This window comes from Colias croceus, chromosome 9 (genome assembly GCF_905220415.1).
Source record: "Colias croceus chromosome 9, ilColCroc2.1".
NCBI lineage: Eukaryota > Metazoa > Arthropoda > Insecta > Lepidoptera > Pieridae > Colias > Colias croceus.
Window position 1 is genome coordinate 4,390,415 of NC_059545.1, and position 26,678 is coordinate 4,417,092.

A 26,678-nucleotide genomic window follows, 5' to 3' on the forward strand; every position below is an offset into this window, starting at 1 on the left:
CATATTTCTACATAATCGAATTAAATGGCTCAAAAGCCATTGACGTGAACCGCTTAGAAAAAAACTGCCATTTACTTACCTTTAATTAGAAATCGGTTTACGACTCATAGTAATAAAAAGGGAATTTCCAAAATATATCGAATGCTCTAGAGCTGAAAGCTTTGAAAGAGCCGACATCTGCAAGGCAGATTCATTTCAGTCGTTTTCCCAAAATGCTGCCCACCAGATGTACGTGAGAACAGATACACTTATTTTTGAAAGAAGCTCATTATATGTATTTACAACGAGCAACTGCATCAGAGAAATTATATAATTTTCGAAACATGTGAAAATTGTAAAACGATTAACGGACTTTTTTCAGATTGTTTTGTGAATTGTTAACTAGAGTACTTGTAGATGTATTAAAAAAAATAACATGTTATGAGTTAAAATACTTGTCTAATTGATACTAATTTAGTAATTTTAGGTAGGTTATTTTCATACCTATTTCGAACTACAGCTAATTCTATTGGATTCTTATAAAAATAATAAAGAAAAATCACTATTTTATGAAAAAAGGTAGAATTTAAAGATCCATTGTACATCGAAACGCATATATTCAGCCGTATAATTGCACACGTGTGCGCATCTCTACGCAGCTGTGTGCACGTGTTATGTATTGATCCCAATATTACCTGATACCAGATATATCCCTTATGAGCTCTCTTCACAATGGGCGTTGGGCGAGTAGAGGCAATCACGATAGTGTCCTAAATATATATGATCGCCCGTAATTGTGATGTTTATTCATAATCGGCGTAATGGCGGCAAACATCGACTATCATTTGTTGGGCCAACGCTGCCGATTGGGAAGAGAGCCCTTTACAAAGATATGCCACAGAGTGTTATACTACGCAGATATACTTAAGGTATCTCGTGATATGTCAACGTTATTTCTTTCCAATTAATTAAGGGCAAAAACACGGTCGGATTAAATTTATCTGCAGAGCGAAAACGTGGTCGGTAATTTTTTTAATTGGTTTGAGAATTGAATTACATGTGTATAAAATTTGTATAAAGATATACAGGACAAAGTATTACAGTTGTTATTTTATTATTGAAGCAATTTTATTTGGGTTTTTCACAATTGTCAGACAAAGAAAGAATTGAAAGTTTCAAAGAATGAACATATTTTAATTTTTAGTTACTTACATCTCTGTCATTTTCATGTTCGTTATAAAATCATTTATCTAACTTTTGCAAGATAAGCTATACTAAAATGTTTGTCTTCATTTTAAACTTTCAGAGTGAAATAAATCAAATGCCTAAGACGGTCGATATTAGATTCCAATAAGAGTTAAGACCAATCCACACTCAAAGTAACAGTGTTTGTTATAACAATGCTTGTTTTTATTTTTTGCGATAATAATACGTAAAATAAAATGATATGCACCATAGCTTTTAGAGTGCATAGTGTATCAGTGCGAAATCTCTCATTTAGCAGATAGCGCTACCGGTACTTAACCATCTGTCAACATTATAAGCTTTTTATTGCCACAGAGTAATTATATATTTTACGGTGTGGATGAGGATATTTGGAATTTGTCCATCTAATACTCAATATAAGTAAAATAAATTCCGCATAACAACGAATCATAGAACGGTGCAATTAGATACCAACACTAATGAAAATTATCACCAATAACAATTAAAAACTTAAATTATAACGTAAAAAATACATAATCATATTTCTTAAAGAAGAACAATAAGTTATCTCACTAATTTTTATATTATTCATCTACTTTCTACCTATATAGAATACCGTTAATTATTTTATGTAAAATATCTTATGTTAACATGAAAAACGCCTGTATAAGTGACCTAGAAAGATATGAATTGATGAAGAGATAGCTGTCTAATTATATTGACGATCCTAGTTCCTATCAGATAGAACTAAACTGCCGCACCTGCATGCACTTAATAAAGGTAAATTAATTAATTATTTCCAAGGACCCGATAGCAGACTTCACTTACTTATACTATAATTTATACTGTTTAATAATAATAAAACAATGGTGAAAATTCTGTATATAAAATGAACAATTTTCATCGAAGCATAAAATATATCGACGCATATAATATAAAATGAATATGTAATACATGGAGTCATTGAAGTCATTTAATCACTTGCATCAATCATTAACTGGGAAACTATAAGCAATACCTTCTAATCAATCGCTTATGATCACGCAGGATGCTCTACCAAACTTACTTAACTACTTCGTCAGCAACTTATCTCGTCACAGAATATATAATAGTAGCTAACGTTAATCTCATTTCAGTATATCGTATCACTATCAGCGGTAGCATGTGGCTTGATAACTTGGCAATGTGGAACACAGATTTGCGACTAACGTAGCCATTTCCTTACACGTGCAGTATGGGAACGTCGCTTGCAACGCACATGTCATAGATAACGTCTAGTTTTATGAAATGTTTTACAACCACCGATTATAGCTTTCTAAAGAAAGGTGATCGCCAAATGTTGGCGCTTCCGCCAAAGCTTCTGATTATCGTAAAATAGCAATAAAGATGTTTGTTGCCTGTAAATATTTTGTAGCGCAAGTACAGAAATGTTTAAGTGTTTTAGTAACAAGCTATTCATATTTTCGGGAAATACCAAACACAAAACATTAGATTTAAAACTGTACTATTACATATTATACTTAAGGTTCATTACATTTTGTGTCAGGCGAACAATTTTTGGATAAATTTTATAAAGCTTTTCAGTTAGATTCAGATTCAAGAATCACTTTCTGTACCTATTTACTAAAACTCAGTCCGCCAAGACGTAGATTTAAATCTTACACATATAAGTTTAACAAAACAGCATCTATATATAAACACTCAATCATAAAACCCTGCACTTATGCAAACAAAGTAACGTCACCATTCATAAAATAAGACGCAGATTAATAACTTTCCTGACGAGACACATCATAATGACACCATCATCGCATCCATTCATCTGCCTTTGGTCTCCCTAATCAAGTGACCTAACAAAAGTACAAGTGCTCATAAAAATCCGGTTCTTTCATACGCATTAAATTAAATTATGCATGTAATAAAATTGTCTTGACTTCGCGACAATGTTGCCCTTTCTATTGAACGAACAAAACACATCATTTTTCATTGCATCAATCAGAAGTTGCTTGTGTGTTTTGGGGTTGATGGTTTTGCTTATATACTGACGATGAAATTGTACGACTTATTGCGTTTTAACTCAACTCAACTCTTTGAGTTTGACTTTGAGCGTTTTAGAAAATAATGAATGTAAATACTAATTTATATTTAATGCAATGTAAGGTGAGCTTCGTTAATATACCTAGAGTAACTACTCTATAAACTAACTAATTACAAGAATAATATAGAGTACCTAATTAATTAAATCACATTAATTATAAAATTAATAACTATCTTTTATAAGAAACCTTAGATAAGTAACACATTAAATCATCTGTAATAAATAAAAAATGTGTGATATGAAATTATGAATTAATATAATATTAGATGCATCTTGTCCGGTTAACGATAAAATATTATTATTTTAGTACATATTCGTAAACATGTAAAAGCAATAATTCCTACCATCAACTGGTTAATAGAGTGTGAACTAATGAATATTATTGACGGAGCTTGCAACGGAGCCAAACATTACTCTTATGCAGGGACCCTTATCACTGACTTACTTTAATGTCACGAAACTCCCTTACATATAAATTAACAAAACTAAACAAGTAATTTTAACCTTTGAGTTAACGGTATAGAGTTAAATTTGCACTGTACCTACACGGTTTGAGACGAAAGCCATCAAAATAATGTAGCTAACGAGGAGATCTGCGGGAAGATAGGTTCCTTTCTTGTCCGTTTCTTATGCAAATATTGACACAGTGTTGCTATCATTAATCAGCCGAAATGCCAAGGGTCTGAATGTACCCAGATGTAAAACGTTCACGTGCATTCACACATTTGACCTACCTTCTGATATCAATCACTCTCATTTATGAATATCATATAATAGACATTACGCCTTTGAACACTTCGAAACAGTGATATGAATCGGTCATTATAATTCTAAAGTAAAGCTATCGATATCGCAATACTTAGGACTTGTTATATCTCAAATTATTTAAAACTAGTGGTCCGCCCCGGCTTCGCCCGTGGTACATATTTCGCAATAAAAGGTAGCCTATGTCCTTTCTCGGGTATCAAAATATCTCCCTACCAAATTTCATGCAAATTGGTTCAGTAGTTTAGGCGTGATTGAGTAACAGACAGACAGACAGACAGAGTTACTTTCGGCGTTATAATATTAGTATGGATGTAGGTTCACTGTCCACTGCACGAATAAAGAACTAAACTTAGGTACATAGACATCTTTAGTTTCATTCAGCCCCGCAAGAACAAATCATTCAGTTTCTATAAAGATAAGAATTAGACAAGAAACTCTCGTTTTTTTTAAACAAATCAACTATGAATTATGTATGTGTGTATCGCAATATTCTAACATTTGTTATGTTTTACACGACACTAACATCGTGCAAAACACTCTAATGAGTGTTTTGCACAAGTTACTTGTTAGCACTTGTGTTAATACACAAGCTAGTAAACTATTTGAAGCTATACACAAAATGAGACATCGAGATAGTAAGATGCTACGATAGGGCGGGCGGGACGGCACGTGCGACTCCCGATATAGCGAGGCAATCTCACGGCACCTTGTGACCACTCACATGTGCTTCACATATGAAATGTACAGATTTAGACGGTTATATGTGTACACCTTAACATAGTCTTTGCATTGTCATACTTATAGACAACTAGCTTTCCGCCCGCAGCTTCACCCGCGTTTCCAAAGAAATACCCGTTCCCGTAGGATTTCCGGGATAAAACCTATCCTATGTCCTTTCTCGGGTATCAAAATATCTCTATACCAAATTTCATGCAAATTGGTTCAGTAGTTAAGGCGTGATTGAGTAACAGACAGACAGACAGAGTTACTTTCGCATTTATAATAGATATATATATAGTATGGATTTCGGGCAAACGGCTCTCTCATGTGGTCGATAAAGTTACAGCACGAGAATGTATTCAAGAACGACATAATTTAAGTAAATTCATGAATTATTTAATAATATTTGTGTATGAACATTTTTGCTCTGTGTCTGGGCGTTAATTATATATCTAATTAAGTATTTATTTAAATTTATATATGTATGTTTATCAGCCATCTGGTTTCCATAACACAAGCGAACGCTTAGTATGGGATCAGATCGTGCCGTGTGTGTGAAAATTGTCCTGAATATTTATATTAATTTATTATTTCTACAGACGTAATATAATAAACTATCGATCTCTATGATTCTATGTGTTTATAGCTTTAATATCATATTTCTATAGGGCATCATACCTTACTGCAAATATACGCACAACTGTCCAATATAAACTGAATGTCACACAAGCATTAGCAATCTATAAAACGCCTATCGACCACCGTACTTAGGCAATAAAATGTGTTAGTTTATTAGGGAGTTTGCATACGACAGCTGTAGGCAACACAGCTGTACGTCGCGGTGTGAAAAGCACTGCTCCCAGATTCACATACGTCACAAGCTATACTGTTAGGGGAGGCCGCACCTTGACTATCTTCAGCTAGCTGTTGCCAGAATTTTCTGGATTGTATGAAAAGCTGAAGATGCTGCTTGTATGAAGATGGAGTGTAATAGAAAATTTTGTTTGCAAATTGTCGTGATATGTGTATTGTGTAGATAATATATTTAACGAACCTTTGATCGATTTTTAGTTCACCTTTGATTATATGTATATTTTTTAAATAAATTTTGTTTTAATAATTCTTGTGATATGTAAGTCCATAAATAATACCAAGCAGCAGCCAAAGTATTGAAGAAAAACCCATAAAGTAAAAAGCATAACAAGCATACCAGCATCCTAGCAAACACTGCTTGAGCCACCAACAATGCACCATTACAACCAACTATAGCAAAATAAACTTTACAAACTAAAAACAGATGCTTAACCAGAAGTCGGTGAAAAAAAGTACAAAATACAAATAAACCAATAGCGCCGTCAACTCGATTACAATACAAGCATATCGCATCATCTGCAATTAGGGTCACGAATAATTGAAGCTAAAGGTTTAAGGGCGTTTCTTTCACAAAAAACAACATTCATAAAACCCTCATAAGTTTAAAGTGAATCAAGATATCGCGCGCTACACCTGGCTTTCACCCCGGCTGCGCCTATTTCATTGTCGCTTTTAAAAGTACTCGAAAATTAATAATGGTTTCCACAGCTCATTGGCTTTCGAGTTGCAAATAGGTCCCCATGTGAATATTGCGATTTGTTACGCGATTTCCGTTTCTCATTATGCAAAAAATAGTTGATATCGATCGGCTTCAACAATTCACTTTTAGAATTTTATTGTTCTTTAAAAATCAAAGGAATTTTTAGAATGTGCATAGTTTTTGGATAGGTTCGCTTTATTTTTCACCTTATATTTATTAATTAAATGGAAACTCGCAATCCATATTATTTGATTCTAAATAAATTTATGAAAGTCCAGTCCACATACTTTAGGCATTAGTATACCTACTTCATGCTGAAAGAGAAAATTTTTCCTTCAAAGTTATGCTTTGTAGAGATTTCTTTACCATTAGTAATAATATTGTTTTGATAACGAATTAATAAGCAAAAAACCGAACACTCATTTAGAACGCAATAAAATGAGAAAGTCAATTTCAATAATAAAAAATAAAATGGAATTGAACTCTTATTTCCAGTCCTATAATATAGTTGTTGTTGAATATAGTTGTTACCAAAGCTTTAAACATATTAATACCGTGTATACCCCAAAACATTTTCTATGCGTATCATAATCCAATGTACATTCATCAGCGAAAACGAATGAGCAAAACGAATCCGTCTAATGGTCCTATAGTTCCTTTATCAGAGCCGAGTTAAGTGCCTTAACAATAGGAACTGCTCCCACGCCATGTCACAACACCCCATATGGCTCTACCGCCAATATAAATAGACCTCTGGCATTCCTCGCTAATTTAATCGCTACTTATAAAGTCCCGTTGATCTCACTGAATCAGAGCTCAAGCTACGCTGGTTTATTACGGGGTGATACTGTACCCTTCGGCAATAGTGATTCAATCCGCTTTGATCCGAGCGTTCATTATTGTAACGATTGTGGGAAAATCAGCAAAGTTTTTATAATCTGTGGGAGTTTCATTTTGACTGCGCAATGCAATTGCATTGTTCGAGCGCGTGACTATGTTTTGTCATGCCGAAGTGTGTACAGTACCTACTACTGAGTATTTGAAGATCGATATAAGAACGATACAGGAAAAAAAAATCAATTCTTCTTATTTCCATCTTTAATATTGTGTATTATGTACTTGAAATATTGGTATGTTTCTTAATTATACTTGTTGACCAGTGTCCATATTTGCTGTTAATAATATGTACTGAAAAATTAAAAAGAACAATTTCTATACAGGGTGTCCCACTATTGGTATACTAAGCGCGAAGGAACTTGTAGTTTTACTTTTACATACACTGATCGCGTAAAAAATACTTAAACAACAAAATTACGTCAAAAATTTTTTTCCTAATTTTTCCTGAAAATCCATGTTTTCTTGTCTAGCTTCGCGCAGCCGGCATATACCGCTTCTCTAATATGAGCATTTTGTCTATGAAAACATAATCTTAAACGATAGGTCACGTGTTGGTGGCAAAGTTGGGCGACTCGCTTATTATGGGTTACATAGAGTTTTAAGAATTCATCTCTTTGAAAAAAAAATGCATCTGGAATTTTATAAGTATTTTTTACGTACTCAGCGTATGCAAAACTATAACCTCCTTTGAGCTTAGTATACCAATAGTGGGACACCCTGTACAAACTATTTCTGCAATATGACTGATACATTATAAATTCAAGTCTCGTATCCTGCACATTAAAGCACTGGATTTTCAACCTTCCACTAAAATAGATAAAACATTGATAGCTAGGTAACATAATAATGCTTAATGGCTATATGACCCCACCCCCACAAAGGGAACATTAACGCTGCCACGTGACCGGCACGTGCGCCCCCCTCCCCCCTCCGACTTCATTACTTCGATTGCTGTTTCATTTGTTCAATGCACGCGCACGAGGACGGACGTCTGCATTATTAAATGCCTTTTATGCTTATTGCGAATTAAATCCCCCCGCACATTGAAACTGAGTTATTAATGTTTTAACCCCATAAAAATGCCATATCATTGATTAAAGGATATTAAAAAAGTTGTTCTCTCAAACATTTAATGCAATATTACTGAAAGTACAGAATTTGACTAGTTTTGTTAAAACTTAAAATACATGTTTCACAGAAAACCTTACCTATTGTTTTACCTATGTTAATGAAAGCACCATCCATGTTTAGTTATAACTAATAAATAACAATGATTGTACCAAAATCTTGTAATTTATATTGTTTTACATGACTGAACTCTACAATTTATTATTACATTTACATTATTACAAATTATTATACACGATTGTCTTATGTACCTACTTACAGTTAAAGCATACTTTGAAAAGATTATACCTACAGATGTTACCAGGAAAGAACTGTTACAAAAACTTATAATATTTTCTGTAAATTTGATATATATATATATATATATATTCAATTATTCAATTTATTTATAAATTAAAACATATAAAGAAATGTACTGGCCAACAACAATCACGATTGTAACACTATGAAATAATTAAACCTCCCATAGAAATCTCGACGTATCGGGACGCGTGCGCAGACAATCGGCTGACCTGTAATTATCCCGGCGACCTGTGACCCGGCGGATCCCACGCCGCCACATTCACACGAGAACCCGACCATTCCCATCGGAATCGGAGTTATTTACTGAGCTGGAATTTACGAATAATTTGGGCGGATCAGATTTAATTGTACGATGCTATCTATTATATAATATGTATTTATATGCAGTCAGTGCGCACCCTTAAGTTGTTCCTTTGTTTAATTAATAACATTTAAAATTGACTACAAATTAACAGATATACATATAAACCTTGAAATATGTCTGCCATGTTTGGCCAAATTTTAAATAAATTTAAGCTATCATTTTTATCGGTTTTCAATTATGCATTCTTACCTTACTTTTAGATAAAATATTTAGTAGAAAATGTATCATTCAAAACGTTCTTATGTATCACATAGCTCGGATATGTACGACTTGTGTACTGACATACAATACATAGATCAATTATGCGATAGTGGTGCACGCGTTTCGATATACAAAGTCCGCCACGCGTCGCCACGTGCCTGAAAAGCGCGTAATGAGCCCGCACCTGCAGGTCACGAATTAAGGGATTTCTCGCGCCCTCCCGTGGGACCGGAGGGATAGATGTTTACCTATTTGCTCAGTAAATATACGCTGTTATAACGGAGAACCAATATTGGCGAGTCATATAGTTTATGTGCTATGTACTACGGGTAGACAGATTAAACATAAATATGTTTTGTACTGACATGAAACAAATACGTTGAGTAAGGAATGCGTTCACTTGAGAAAATTATATCTTAACTGCTGTGAATTGTATATTTATAATATGAAAACAGTGCAATAATTTCAAAAACTATTGAACAATGATTTATAAGAACAGATATAAGTCATGCAATTATACCAATTAAGGCGAAACTCGAGCACGCACGTATTGCATAGGTCGAAATGAATGGAACAATATCGCCGATCAGCCAGGGTGTATCACGCGATGGGAGAGGCACGCGCGCGGCACTCCCACGGCAAGGGGTGATTGTAAGCACTCCGCCCCGTCTAATGCGGCCTTAATTAAAGTGTGCTATTAGTCAAATTGCTCGATATGTGATTTAGAATAGGTTTTAGTGGAATTGTTCTTACAAAAGTGATTGAAACTTGAAAACTTACAGTATGTACCTACTATACCTACCTAAGCTTAAACATAAGGATACAGCTTCTTTTTTATATTATAAGACTACCTACTGTAAGACACTTCACTTAATAAAATTAACAAAATAAATATAGAGTTGTTATTATTCTTTTGTAGAGCAACATTCTTAGCTTAATCTTATTGCAAATCAAATACCTATAACCTACCTTCATGTTGATTGTACCCAATTCGACGTCATTATACATTACATTACATATAGAATATTTACTTTCTTCATGATACTTCATGTAATGTACATAATTATACCTAAACTTTAATGTAGCAGCTCTACACGATGCATGACTCTGCTTTAGCCGTTATACCAATAAGGAATTTATTACGGAATTATTATAAGGGAACTTATATAATTAAATAGAACCTATTTACTTCATAATATGTAGGAAAATATATAGTAAACTGATACTGGATTTTTTGTCACGTTAATGTTAATTTGGAAGAAAATATTAACTTAAGTGCAACTTGTAAGACAATTCCTTGCGACGTTATGTAATTTTCATATTTAACCAGCATCGTATAAGGAAAATACGGTGTCAATGTACATCGTATCAATGTCTAAATATATTTTTTATATTTTGTGGATTTTCTAAAGTTCCATCCCTTACTCAGTAGCTTTTCTTGAAGCTTTCAGCATTAACGTTCTATGTTAATAGCACATAAGCAGTATATCTTCAATAAACACATAAATGTGTATTCAAAAAATTTCATACTATTTGTAAAATAATTCCACAACGCTTTTGGGCTCATAGAATAATACCGACTCACAACAAAATTTCACACTTCATAACTCGAGGGCATCATCATAAACAATTTACACCTGCGAGAACAAAATTGTCCATGACGGAATGGGTCTGGCGAGTTCCGACCCAATGAAGTCATAAAAACACCTTACGATGTCCTGCCCAAGCTCTCACTGTTTATACAAGAGCGTTTTTTACATCGATACATTGTCTCCGATTTTGACAAAGGACAAATACCTGTCTATTTAAAACAATATCACGGAACAAATTGCACTGCAAGGTGCTTTAGATGCAAGATTAAGAATAGACAAAAGGACGAATACGTGAGGAGACAATGTACGTTACCTTTTAACATTTGTGTTAACAAATATAATTTTTAAGGTAGCCACGGAACACGTTTATATTCCGAAATGGACACTTAAATAAATTATCTTACCTGACCACTGAGATTTCGACGCCCGCAAAAAAACTGTTTATGTCCAAGTTCCGGATTTTAAACAGACAATAAATATAAGTCGGCTTCATCGAGTATATAATTTATTAATGATGATCCACTCAGACGTTATTTTTAACTATGTGCCATAATTTTCATAATCGACATGAGTAGCATATTGAATGTATATTTTATTATATTCTTCCTTCAATTTTTTTATTGTATTCAACATTTATCAAAACATCAACGAAGTAACTGTGTATTGACTATTCAATAAAAAGTCAAGTTCAAGATATCAATCAAAAAAAGGTAACCTGTACTTGTTTCAGCTCCTGGATACAAAAATGAAAAAATCAAGCATTTATTTCAAGCAATAATGTCTCTACAAACATTAATTCAGAAGTATTGGTTCAATATTGTGCTTAAAATAACAACAAAGAACCTTCATATTAATACAGTCATTTTTATATTACAAGGACAATAATAATCATTCACACATTCATCTCTACAAATTATATAATATTTAAATGAAGATTGCGTGAAATAAAAAAAGTGAGTTATAATCTAATGTGTACAAAACAAAGCCCGTTCGGCCTAATAAAGCAATTCACTACCTGGGTTCTTTACTCCCACCTCCAAGGTGACTTTTTGCTGATAACTTTTTATTCATTTTGTTAGCACGGCTGGAACCTCTTTGTGTGGTCGAAATGATGCGAGGTTCATACAATTACTATAATATACTCAATTATAAAACATTATGTAATAACGCCGGCTAGACTATGCGTACAATTAATATTAGTTCCTGTTGATGTTGTTTGAATGAAGTTTAGCTAAGGTAAATAATTTATTCAGACCTATTTAACGCTACACGTTATGCATTCGTATGTTTTAAAATCATTGTAACAATTTAAAAAACCTTTTTTTATTACCTACGGACTACAGTAAAATACTAAATAACACCTATGAAATTTTTCCAACAAATTACCTACTAAAGAATAAACCTTTTTTCACATCCAAACACTATTCTCCAACACTAATTACTTAATCAATTCCCAAATCATATAACATCCAAATCATATTGAACCGTCTATTATTTAATACCTTGAGCCCAACAAAGCGCAGCCTCCGTTACCTGTGCGACAAGTGGATGCCATCACGTATGCTATTGTTCCACCCCCCTCTGGGCACCTGATTGTTCGGACACGTAGCTATGCCCGTGTGAAATAGCCGATATTGCCTTTGGACTTTGTGCCTGAAAAACGTACCTAATGAAGATTGAATTTTGCACGTGATTGTGCCCGCTTGAAAGCGGTGTTTGATAAAAGTAATCAATACAATAAAATTTAATCAGAATTTTCTACATGTTTAACTAGAGTTAAATAAGTTTTCTCATGATCAGATTTTTTTTGTTTCAATACACACAAAATCGCAAAATTCTAAACTGCAAATTGAGATATTTAATATATAAAACATAAGCTGAGTTTTTAGAATAACAAATAAAAATATTTCAACTCAATAATAAATCACTTTGTATTTGCATAAATATTTATGAAATAAAATAAATAAAGTCTAAGGATAAAGTCTTTTCATTTATGTAGAGTTTACAAAACTCTTTCACTTGCATATTAGACCTACTTTATTTTCCTAAATTAATTTATCGATTGTATCTACAATTGAAATGTATAATTTATAGGTAGAGTTGTAGAGTTCAAAGGTAAATTTTATTTCTTCCTATGACTCTACCTTTTCATTTTATAAATAGAATGCATGGATATTTGATTTAAAATTAAGCCAAGTAAGTGACTCTAACCCAATCATAAGTATGAAACTTCTTACAATACACCACAATCTTGATCTGAAAACAAACAGTGCAGGACAAAGTGCGTGTCACGAGCGCAACGGCCTAGCCAGGGCCGCGGCCGAGCCGCCCAACGCAAGGCAGACGCCACCGCTGCGCCGCCATGGGAAAATCAGGCTTCGCCGGCCCCTCCGCGCGCCATTGGTCCGCCCCAACCCGCCCCGCTCCCCACCAGCACCGATAAATACGATGTCGCACCGCGCATCACTTCATTCCTCGCTCGCATTTTGCCTGACGTACGCGTCACGTGTGTGTAAACAAGTGTTCGTGTTTAGTGATTATCACGATGAAAGCCATAACGGCAGTGTGCGCGACCGGAGCGTCCGTCCCGGCTATCGCTAGCGGTCGGGTGCAGAGGCACAGGGACGGAGAGAACGCTGAAATACAGATGTATCTCTCGAAACTTCAGGATCTTGTACCCTTCATGCCGAAAAACAGGCGGATTTCGAAGCTGGAAGTAATTCAGCATGTCATCGATTATATTTGTGACTTGCAATCGGCTCTGGAGAACCACCCCGCGGTGGGTCAATTCGAGGCGGAGGCAGCGTTGGCGCCTGCGTGCTCATCTCCCCCGAGGCCTCGTCGCCGCCCGCTCGGCCCCAGACCTGCCCCAAACACCATTCTCCCCGCTGAAAAATCCCCTGTAACATCATCAACACATCACATCAGTCATACGGTAAGCTTCAGTTTCTTCAAACTATTCTTTAGTTTACATTATTTAGTATTAAGTCGTAGATACAACAATATATAGTTTGTAAAGTATTTTTAAATTGCCATTTTAAATATCGAATAAGCTCACCGCTCGAATAGAGATTGCATAAAAAGTTAATGAAATCGGCCATGTCTGTGTTTTTGCTGCGCGCACCTGCGTGTTTCGCAAGCGCGGGAAGGTAAATGTAAAAGCGGAGATGCTGACAGTTTCACAACAAGTGACGTATGGCTTATCTAAATTGTAGAGTCATAGCGCCATTCATAATATTCAATGATTTAAAATTAATTTATATTCCAAATATGTGCTCTATGTAAAATAGAGCCATCTCACATAGAGTTTTAATTAAATTAAAATAACCTGAAAATCTTGAGATAATAACTTCATCGTTTCCAATCTAACTATATAGGTATGTCGTTGCGCAATAATTTCATTTAACTCTTGAACGTACATAATAAAGTGCAAGATAGGTAAACAAGAAGTCAATGTAGACCGCTATCCGCGTGCGTGACTGTTTTGAATTTCAGCCTTGAAGCGAGCCACCTGCGCCGGCGCCGCGTAAACGACCGTGTACTGACACGATCTGAATATTCAACATATTATATTTATTCTACCTCGTTTGGTATTCCCAGTGACACCTGCGTGATTGCCATTTCGCTAGTCCACTAACTTTACTGAAACGTATAATAAAATGTATCGCATCGATTGTACATTACACGTATTTATCTTAATGTGAGTCAACTGTTAGCGCAATAAACGTTCTTTTAATATCTAAAATGCAGCGCAGCAAGATTGCTGTCGGTGTCTGAGCAGGTGCATCTCGAAGGATTTATATGTACCGCCGTACAAGCCCCCGGCAATGCGTGCTCGTTAATACTTGGTCGCGCCACGTAAATTTTAATCACTGCCAGTTGTTGGTAATGTTCAAAACAAACGTGATTTAGGAGACACAAGCTGCTGTCCACAACGCGAAGAGAGTTGGTACACTGTGTGATCTCATACATCTTCGTAAAGCTGAAATTTACAGCCCATCACCTTTTGAATTCAATCTCGAAGACCTATTTATTCGTGTCTTAAAAAAGATTCAGCGTTAATAATAAGAACAATGTCTTGTATTATTTTTATTGTATTAAACTTACTACCAATACGGAATTGCCTATGGCGATATTGCGTTAAAGACGCCGCATACAAATCAACATTTGTTCGTAGTTATTAAAAACTTGTTAGTCAAAGGCAACAACTTAATGCCTTAGGCGCCGGCAACAACGCGCTATATCAACGAACCCGATATTATTTACTAATACAAGGAACTGTCGGAATGTCGACTGATCTAACCGCATTCTTGAATATAAAATCAAACTTACAAGGACACTGGGCACTATTCGAGCTCTATATTACTGTCTGCAACGAACAGATTAATGGAAAAAAACCTAATAAAAACAAGACTTGAATCGTGTCGGAATTTAAAACATCGTCGTGAGGCGGCATTTCACGGCGATATCTCGCCAGGCATCGCTGTGCCAGAAACTTCGGTCACGATCATACACCACGGGGTACTATCGCGAAACAAGACAGTAAATTGTTTCCCGCAGCTGCCTCACGACCGTGAGACTTTAGAAACGAGTTAATCGCCGTTTTCAATTTTTACATAGTTATCTCCTATGAACAGAAACAGTTCAAATATCAATTTCTCAATTTACCCTTTCACGACTGTAAATACCAATACGAACGTGATCAACTAAATTGACTTTTCGCTCCGACCATAATAAGCGGTTAAGTACCAATAATAATGAAAGCTAGGCGTGTAATCCTGCACAACTCACCCTTTATTACGACACAATGGGCGCCACCCTACTTGATAATCGTAACCCACAATTTAAGGACATGATAATATCTGTGTATACTAATGAAGAAGCGATACATTTTAGTATTCTTTAAATTTAAAAAATGTGAATACATTGTTCTTTCAATCTCATTAATTATATTTGTAAAGGAACTCAGTGTAATAATATCGCAATGTGTAAGTGAAGGAGGCACTAACCGGCCTCCCACGCAACGCGTCTCAGTCAGCAATCAAGACAAGCGACACTAACGCCAGGTGTTCGCGCCCACGTTCGCCGCTCACTCGCTCCTCTGAATAATATCTTTGTCTCCTAACCTCACGCATAAATCGCGCACTTGAAAGTTTTACGATCACCTTTATGTTTCTCCGAACTAATAAACTTAAGAAGTTACCGGAGACAATGCGAGACCGCGAATGTTGGGTTTGCACGTGCATCAATTTCTCCGATAGCACGGATTTCATCGACCACGATCGATCGAGGGCATTGTGCGGGTAACGGTCGACACAGCTGCGCGTAACTACACGTGACGACGCCGGTGGCGGATAGCTAAATAAATGCAACGTACCTATTCATTATCCGACAATGCTGCTCTCATAAAAGGATTTCACGTGTTCGCTTGCGAAGTCCCGATCCGTTTGTGTGCTCTCCCTTTGGTATGTCCGTAAATAGGGATCGGCCACGTGCGGCCGTTCAGCTGTGTCGCGGATGTGCAGGGACGGGAAACGGTAATCAAACACTTACTGATACTCCGATACGTAACCAGCTACTGCTCGATAGCAATACCGCTGGACTATTAACTCGATTGATATTAACATGTGTCCGAGGGACGTGGCATGTGTCAATTGAAGTAAATTGGGGTAGAAAAATAATAGGCTTATTGACCGGACACTAATGAATTAAAACAGTGTTGAAACCACATGAGTAGAAAGACGGTTGAAACACAGCACATATGCGCTGACAGATGGCCGGACGCAGGCGGGATGCGCATGTGCCACCCGATACATTGCTAGTCGCAATACACAATCAGTAATAACTTTAATAACCCGTATACATCGACATCCTCATTATTTTTTCCGTCTACATGCTTAATTTCATTTGATACTTATTTTGTTTTCTTTTTGTTACAGACTCCAGACAAACAAGACCAGCTGGACAGGCCGATGTGTTAAGATTAAGGTTTAGGTTAAGGAAAATAATTTATAAAGAAGAGAATATTATACGTGAAAGTGCATGATATGCGCTTCGGAGGTATGTGCTCGGGGATCAGGAGACCCTCGGGCCGGGCGCCTCTAGCATCAGTTCCAGTGAAAATCATCTCGCGATGATATCCTAAGTTCGATCTCGTTATGATCAATAATCTATATAACTTAATTTCGTGGCATTACGCAGAAGACTAGAAGACTTAGCATTGCAATGCAATCGATCGCCGTGGCATGGCGCGGCGCCTCGCTGCGCCGACGCGATTTGTTTTGTTATAATGTTTTATGTAAAAAGCTTTACTAGTTATTAACCTAGGCGGGTGTACGTGAACATGTTTGTAAATAATGTTATGTTGAGTTGTTTACGACATGTATAGTGTAAGTCACTTTCATATTCGGTATTAATGTTCAGATCAGCACGATAAATTCGTACAAAGTCTATAGTGTAAAATTTTCTGCTTATTTCTTACTTTTAAGTTTAAAACGATGCTTCCATTTATATCAAAGATGTAAATCGATTTTAAGTTGATTTACCTATATTATTTTATTTTAAGTTAAAATTCTTGAGTGTGATTATGCATGGCGATTTTGTTGCTAAATAGATTATGGGTTTATTATTGGTTATTGTACAAAACGCAAAAGAAATCTATTATTAATTTATAAATATGCGTGTTGTACAGACTAATATGTAAATAGTGTATGTAAAAAAAATATATGAAAAATTAGCAAAAATTATAAAATTGGAGACCTTTTATGATTTTATTTGAATATAAGGTGAAAATGCTTTAATTATCTTAAATAATTTACTTATGGTGTATTATGATTTACATAGACTGTTATAGTTTTAGTTATTATGGGTATGTTTGCTAGCGGTCAGACTATATTGTATTGTTAAAGAATATCAATGTATGTGATACTATTGTATAGCTGACAATCACTAACAAGATTCACTTATGAAACATCGTAAGACATTCTTGCAGTTTGGTCTGCGTAAATAAAAACTATAAATAAATATAATATATAAATATGTGGATCGTTTAGTGACTGTCAGTTCACATAGGAGCCAGTATGTACTGTTTGGCTAAGTAATTTTCAATTAACGTCATAAACATAATACCGTTTTCTACTGTTTTATCAATTTCCATGTTTCTTATTATATTTCGCACTGATTTTTGTGTAATTACCTGCAAACAAAAGATGAGAAAATAAAAAAGAATACAATATATTCCATCGTTTTCTTTATCCTATTACCTATATGACATGATGATGGTAAAATTTAACAAGCCTGAATTCTAAGAGACAGAAACACTCAATTAAAATAACAAAGTTAATTTTGATACCCAAAAAACTAGATTTATTGTCTAACAAAGCATTATTTAGCCTACTTTCCTATACATAACCCAATTCACATACTATAATTTAAATTAAATTGAGAAAAATATTAAATTTACTGAGTACCTAATTACCTATTTAAAAATGATCATGAAATTACAGGAGCAAGACAACATAAAATTGAAAATAGCTATTTGCGCAATGAGATATGCATTTTACAGTTTATTGCACCAAAAATTGTTATACTTAGTCAATTTATCCAATAGGTATCCAAATATAAAAATTAAAATTATAAAGTAAATTATTAAATAAATACTTAAGTATATTTTTGTTAAGTCAACAACTATGTCCGAAGAATAGGTTATAATTGATACACCTAATATCAATTCTTGGATAAAAGAGCAAAAGGCATACCATTTTTACAACTGTAAAATTGCAAACTTTACATATAAAGTTTGCAATTTTACAGTATTAGCAATTAATCAAATTTAAAGTATTGATCAAAAGTTCGACTATGTGGTTTAAAATATAGTTTGTCTATTAAGCAATATTAAAAAAATGTAAAGTGGACACAACAAACGGATGCAAAGATCACGCGATTGCATCACGGCCAATTATCGCGACTACAATATTTGGTCAGCTGCGTGTGTAACATTCAACTATTATTGCTTTCACGCGAAAATCACATTAACGTCTAACGTAGTAAAGTTTAAAATCGCTTGAACAATCACCACTCCGCATGACAAAGAAAAATAAACCGTATCTCTTAGGATTTGGTGGTCAAATTCAATTAAATAATAATCCACAAAATTATAAGCGTTTGCTAAACATTAGCTCAATGTCGTCAACGTCAAACAATACGGTTAATTGCTATTGTAAGGTAAATGAATATAAAGGTAAGTAAATTTTTATAAAAAAGTGTTTACACGACCCTGCCAGGATTCGAACCTGGAATCTTCTGATCCGTAGTCAGACGCGTTATCCGTTGCGCCACAGGGCCGATAGAAACTGGTATCGAAAATAGGCTACATAAAACATAATACATATCCAAAATGTTAATAGGTAAATATAATTTTGAATCATATTCATATTCATATTCCCAGTACTTTATTATTTGCTAAGTAAATCTGTAAATAAAGGAGCAATATTGACGTTTTCCTTCGTGCTAAGTGCTGATTAAAATTCATAGTTTAATAGCGTATGTTTATTTTAGGTACCTACTACATTTAATAATAATTTGTTTTTTCAGCTTCATATTCCAAATATGTGCCTATTGACTACTAATTCATTGAGGTAAATAGCGAATTTTCTGTAATGGCCTGGCAACGATTTTAAATAGATGTGTAAAAAGCATAACATTGAAAACCACCATACAAAACACGCACCTAGAAGGTCACCAGGAAAAACGGCAATCGATCACAGCTAGCCGTAACCGGATCGAATCTTTCGTTATCGTCGCTGATAAGCTAATGCGATTACACAGGTGTGCCTGCACCGGCCTACGTGTGTATTGAGATAGGGATGATAATATTAAGGAAATGCGACTGGAAAATTAATTTATATAGTAGTAATTAGTTAATGTGCAAAAAAATACAATAAAGTAACGGTAAGACAGGTCTAACAAAAAAAAACAAACTTAGAATCGGCTATTCCCAAATGTATAAAAACTACATCACAGCAGTTAGCTATATAAGCATAATTAAACAATAATTTATGTGGTGTATATTTTATTTTTTATCACATGACGAGCGCCTTCCGCAAGTAACCAGACTAATAAAAAACACTCCACAAAAACACTGATTTTTATCATAATGGTGTTCTATACGGAAACAAAGTCTATTCCAAATACATTGTTTACCGCTACTTGAATTTGAGTAAATAGTTGTTTATCATCTGTTTAACAACATATTCCAGCTGTAAGGATATGAGTGATTAACATATTTCAGACAATACGAAACACTAAGAACACAGGTGTTAGGTAGTCGTGTTCAATCATTGTATAATAAGTACGGCCATATGGTCGTATGGTCATAGTTATATGTACGTCACGCTTGATATGTGGAACTGGGGCCTTAGCCAAACGGCAAAACGCCAAGGAATAGAATACGCTATCGATAGAAATTGACATAAGCGTATGATGTTTTGCATAAGGATTCGGTCACCCTACCAACGACAACGACGACCACGAACAAAATTTTCATCCAGTCGCAATTAAATAAAATTGTGCAAAACACAATTAAAAATGAAATTTAAGAATTTCCTGTCGTATTGGTGTTTGGAAAAAAAAAATTTGAGATCAATGGATAAACAAACAGGTTTTTCATAGAAACGGTGGCTCCTAGAAAAAAATGTATTTAACCTTTTTTATAGATAATTAGATTATATACCATTTTGGTTCAGGTGATTGTATGATAAACTTACCGTCTCGGCGAAAATCGCAAAAAACCCTATTTCTTTTTATTAATTGACCTCGAATTTTTTTATTCCTGAGTACCAGAATGACGGGAGATTTTAATATTGATTTTGAACAAATTTCGGCAAGATTGGAACTTTGGTCGTGGTCGTCTGCGTCGTTGGTAGTGTGATCGAACCATTACCAAAATGTCATGAGCTTATGTCAATAATTAGCGTTAGCAGTTTCTATTCCATGGCGTTACGTACGTTTGTCTAAGGCCCCTGTTGAGTCAATCTGGGAGAAACCGCACTCCTATAGAATGTCAATTAAATGTCTATGACACGCCTGTTACATTTGTCTACTTAGAAAAGAAAATTATTTTTTTATTATAAAGTCAAAAATATTCCACAATTCTTATATTCACTAGTTCCTACCATACTTTTTTTCCTTATCAATGTTATAAATGTGAAAGTATGTTCGTTTGTTTATCATCCTTTTACGGCGCAAAGACGACGATATTACAGCATCACATTTGTATTTCGGAATAGGCTACTTTTTACCGTGGTGAAACAATTCCAAAGCTAATTTGAAATTTCCTTCAATCACGCGGTATTTGGAGAGTGTTAGTGTTTTACTGCATCTCATTTCCATAGGAATTTACTTATACTACATCGGTAAAGCCGCGGAAAACAGCTAGTAGTTATTTGTTATCATATCTTGCGGATGTTGCGGCTAGGTGCGGCCGCACTTCAGCTTTTGGTCAAAACATATTGGACACGTTTTTACACCATTTATGATAAACTAGCTTACCGCCCGCGGCTTTGCCCGCTTAGCCTAAAACCTAATAAATTATAATATACTAAAACCTTCCTCTTGAATAACTCTATCTATTAAAAAAACCTCATCAAAATCCGCTGCGTAGTTTAAAGATTTAAGGGACATAGGGACAGAGAAAGCGACTTTGTTTTATACTATGTACTTACCTAGGTAGTGATAATGTAAATCTTTGAGTAAAAGTTTAATTTTTAATTTTTTATAATCTATATACATATAATAAATCTGTAGAAGGGTCAATTCTGTACATTGAAAATATTGAAAAAATAAATAGCAGGGTGTTACTGGATCGATACCAAGCCCAAATATGTGATTAAAAAAATTTTTGTCTGTCTGTCTGTCTGTCTGTCTGTATGTGAAGGCATCACGTGAAAACTAACGGTTCGATTTCGATGAAACTTGGTATAATTATACCTTATAATCCTGGGCATAAAATAGGATACTTTTTATCCCGGAAAAATGCGTAGAAAAATTTTTCTTAGGTAATTGTTCCGCGCGGATGGAGTCGCAGGCGGAATCTAGTCTATACTAAAATGGTAAACCTATATCTTATAACTTGACCTACATCACGTGTGAGGCTGTGAAATGTAATCTATACTAATATTATAAAGCCGAAGAGTTTGTTTGTTTGAACGCGCTAATCTCAGGAACTACTGGTCCGATTAGAAAAATTCTTTCGGTGTTAGATAGCCCATTTATCGAGGAAGGCTATAGGCTATAATATATCATCACGCTCAGACCAACAGGACCGGAGCAATGCGAGTGAAACCGCGGGGAACAGCTAGTGTTAAATAAGTAATTATATAACTTGTGTTATATTAAAGTACCAAAAGCTGTCTTTTTATGTATACAATAATGTTAATACCAATACAATACTTGTAACAATTATCGGGTTGGTATCGTATAGTAGTTTAGGACATGTAGGATGTACGTCTATAGATGGTCTATAGCTACTAGCAGGCGTAAACTGTCTTCCAGAGTAATATTTAAGTACTTAATAGGTAGAAAAATCACTCCCTTATCTAATATTTTAATAAGGATGAGATGTTGTCGTTAAGAAGACTTAAAAAAAATCTGCCACGAAAATTACGTAGGTAATAATTTTTGACTCTAGCTCTATAAATTGGAATTTCTTCACAATTTCTCATGCATGGCTACAAAATTATTATACGTCTATGCCCATTTTTGAAAAATTCTGAAAAACCTACATAAATCTATACTTACCTTGTAGCAACTGGCTACATACATGAACAAATATTCGGCTCTGCGTCTCAGTATCGCACTACGCGGAACGTAATCCTATTTATTTTCGAGTCAGTTATCAAGTTGTATATAATAAATTGATAATAATTTCTAAGATATAGCGGTGCTCGAACAGGTGGTGCGGCAGGTGTTTGCACTTGTGTGGTGTATGCGCACCGAGACTGATAAGAATATTGATAAGAGCCTTTGTAATCCTTAAGTCCCCGCATATCATGTTTACGTGAGACACTTGCTCTATTTACGGCTAACGTTTTAATTGGGTTCTTGTTGTAAAATAACACTTTGAGAAAGACTTGCATTACAATCAAATAGTTGTCCTACTAGGATAATTCATAATATGCAAAATGTCCCCGCACAATGACTATATTCATTTTTCTTTATTCACTTATTAATGATTCATGTAAATTTATTCTCCAAATTACAATTATATTATAGCATGTGTATAGTTAGCAGTAAATAATATTAAATATCTAGGTACATAGAATAAAAGTAGGTAATTAAAATGAAATCGTCGTAGCAGATTGATAAATTTTATACGGAATTATATATTTATCGTTGTTTTTCTGAACCTTATCTCTAAATAACATTATTATAAGTGCAGATGTACTTGATGTACCGTATTGCAATAAAATATACCTCATCCTGTAGAATGTAGGCAAATCAGCTATAAAACTAGAAAGCTATCAATTTAAATAAAGCAATATTAGTCATAAAAGAATAACGGTGTTATTTAGGTTTGCTACCAACAAGATAAGTAGGTACAAGAAGGAAATAATTTTAATGAAATTTCTAAAGCAATATTAAAATATCCAAAAAAACCCATTAAGTACTTAGTACTTACCTACATGATATTATATTTATATTTAAAAAATCAATACTGTGTTATATACACACGTACATAACGTTCTTATTAATTTCTAGCAAACTATAATAATTCTGCCAAAACAAACATTCATTTTGAAGAATTGAGTCGAAAGATATTATTTTGCTTAATACACATATTATGTTAATTATTCTAAAAATATGTAAATACAAATTATATATTCAACATATGATTTATTAACTGCTAGGTTATAGTCAATTTTCATTCATTATAAAAGTAATAAATACTCAGACCAGTTTACATGTACTCATAATCATGAACCGTGCTAATTCAGATAGATAAAGGGATAATGTACTGCGAATTGATAAAACAGCAATCATGTTTTAATTACACATAAATACCTTAAGTACTTAAATAAAGTTGATGTTACGAAGATAGCATTACTACGGAATATTATTAGAATAAACAGTTACTGCGTCACTTTGGCTGATAACACGCTATCAGTCAGGTGTACGCACTAAAAATGTACCAAATGTACTGTGATTTGGGTTTTTCCTTGTACTCATATATTAAGTACACATACAAAGTAGGTAATTAAAATTGTAGCTGGATTTTGTACTGAAACACAAACTTAAATATGACTAAAACTGCCCATATTAAAATCAAATTAAATTAAATAATTTCTAAAAGCTTATTTGAAAAATTACTACAAAATTTGCAGAATTTATAGCTCCGTCCCTGATAATTTCAAACGAAAGATTTATTTAGGGCGCGTCAAACGTGTTGACCTCTCACGCAAGCTGTAACGACCCTTACATTTATAATTCTTTGATTGATATTAACCATCTTTAGAAGTCTTACACTACCTATATATACTAACTACCTGTATATACCATAATATATTACTGAAAACTGTAATTTAATAGTGAAGGAAAATATCTTATACTCGTTTAATATTCACCCTGTTTCTTTTTTTATTTAAATTCAATTTCGATTAGGAATGACTGGTATATATAAAAAGATGATGGTTCTATTCCACAAGGCATAGACCAGTAAAGTATGCTAAGGTTTTAAATATTCAAAGGGAGTAAAGGGCAACATCGTGCATATTTCCCAAGGGCCTAGGGGTCTTTGGCTGCCCTTTCATATTTCTAATACATAATTCTATATTTAAAGAAGAAGAATACGTTATGGTCTGGTGAAAATTATTTTATCTGCCATTTTCTAATCATTTTTTAGATATCTATTTAGGATTTTGTTTAGCTTTTGTTAGCAAATGCTTAATTGAGTCTTAACATTAAAAGAAAATGGCCTGCAGTTTATTACTGACACTTTTACTGTTTTTCTCACATTTTTTTACATTGCTGTGCAAGAGAAAGCTGAATGTTATAATCTTATAACAAATTTAATGAAGCTTCATAAATAAAGCTAATTTCAAAAAATCAAGTAAGTAGGTACCTAGGTTTTACAATAAATTTGCTTTATGCAGACGGCGCATCATAGATATTATATCTTCAATATACATATTTTAATCATCTTTTTCGACAAAATATCATGAAAAAAGGTACATTATGTATCTGCAACGGTTTACATTGGTCGGATGTGATTGCTACAATGCAGTGTTACAACAAGCCTTGTAATATACATTCATACATTGTTTTGCGTCGTTTTATGCTATTGTTGCGTGTTCGCCATAACAATACCTACATTATGACACTACGTAATTAAGTAACATTTCAGCTGCTTTATTTCATGTCTAGTTAATATAAGGTTTAAGTTTAAGATCCGTAAGTAACTATTATTTTCTTGTCATCATAACATATTATGTAGCCTCTAATATTTTACGTTAAATGTGTAAGATAATAAATAAATCCTTCAATATATTATGTACCTATCAATCAAAAATTGATGAATACATTGAAATATTAAATTAAAATTCGCGATTGAATTCGGAAGTATCACTATAAAAGATACTTTTGTCTTTATGTGCAGTCAGCTTTCCTTTTCATGAAAAATATCCCATGTAAGTTTTCATAGTTTAAATTATTTTACCATATTCTATTATACCAAATCTATGAATATCACAGGTAAAAACTAAAATCCTTATAGGAATACAGTGTACGGTGAGTCGGTGACGTATATAATGCGACCTCATGCAGCGGAAGTGATGGCCCAGTCACCTCGCATTGTGTACCTACCTACCGCTTATCTAAAACGCATGCAAGTCTATTTTTAGTCGAGCCATAATCAGTAACTGGTTCTCTATGGTTTTCCTCATTGTTAAGATGCGTATGTAATGTATACTGTATGGGGATTGGGGATACCGTTTTTTGCTTTATTTATTTGCATAGATGTTTTCCGTTTTTATCACTCGCATGCACATCACGTGATTGCAGGTGTTGAATAATTTCTTCCTCATAAAGCAAATTTTTATGGTGTATTTCATACACTTCAAGTTTACACGACAAGAAGAAGCGTGCCTACTGCCTATCTCTAAAGTGCCCTCTACCTATTAATGAAAATAACCACGTAATACCACTAATACAATCGCATTTATTTCCAAATGGACTAGAGTTACTCTCGCATTTATTATATATGTCGGCGCAACGACAATAAACGACTACCGTCAAACTACTAAATAATTATAACTAGCTAAAGTTTACTTAAATCTTTTTAAATAAGTGGTTAAATTAACGAAATAATTAATGTTTGTTAAAAATGATAAAAATTCATTGCAAAAATTAGAGTGGCAACACTCTCAAACTAATTCTTGTGAGTCATGGTTTAATTTAAATACGAGCGTCCGACGGCACAGAGCACATTCACGCGCCGGCCGTTGGAGCGTTCGGAGCTCTCTCTATAATTACGACGTGGAATAAAAGGGCAGTAAAAATACCCACAGGCGTTCTACTTCGAGTATGAGCGCCTGCCCTGATGATGGTGACGTCAGAATTGCTGAAGTCACCTTTTAAAAATAGCCTTCGGGCCTTTTTCTTCCGTCATCAGAAGTTGGATAGAATTCAAGCTCACTCTTTTTAAATTTTAAACGTTTACGTAGTTTTGTAACGGCATACTGGCGTTTGTGTTTTTCTCGTGCGTTGTGTAAAGTAAAAGTTTGTTACGTGGATTATTGTAACGGGAGTGTGGTTCATCGAAGGAATTGTGCGTGCTATCTGCGCCTCTCTTTGTGA

At 34.3% G+C, this 26,678-nt stretch overlaps 1 protein-coding gene and 1 non-coding gene across 2 annotated transcripts; one reads left to right on the forward strand and one right to left on the reverse strand.

Annotated features, from left to right (window-relative positions):
- The first annotated feature begins 13,312 nt into the window (after positions 1-13,312).
- On the forward strand, positions 13,313-18,065 carry LOC123694198 (protein extra-macrochaetae). The gene is made up of 2 exons (XM_045639556.1): positions 13,313-13,764; positions 16,769-18,065. Exons 1-2 carry the CDS (start codon positions 13,375-13,377, stop codon positions 16,808-16,810), a joined length of 432 nt encoding a protein of 143 aa, XP_045495512.1. The 5' UTR covers positions 13,313-13,374; the 3' UTR covers positions 16,811-18,065.
- A 1,034-nt stretch (positions 18,066-19,099) lies between these two features.
- Trnar-acg lies at positions 19,100-19,172 on the reverse strand. Its single transcript has one exon. It is a non-coding gene; the product is annotated as a tRNA-Arg (tRNA).
- Positions 19,173-26,678: the final 7,506 nt, after the last annotated feature.

What these genes read in the sequence shown, in the direction of transcription:
- LOC123694198 (XM_045639556.1), top strand. Translation starts at nt 13,375, where the DNA reads ATGAAAGCCATAACGGCAGTGTGCGCGACCGGAGCGTCCGTCCCGGCT. An exon ending in CACATCACATCAGTCATACG is followed by an intron (nt 13,765 to 16,768) that starts GTAAGCTTCAGT and finishes TTTTTGTTACAG; the next exon opens with ACTCCAGACAAACAAGACCA.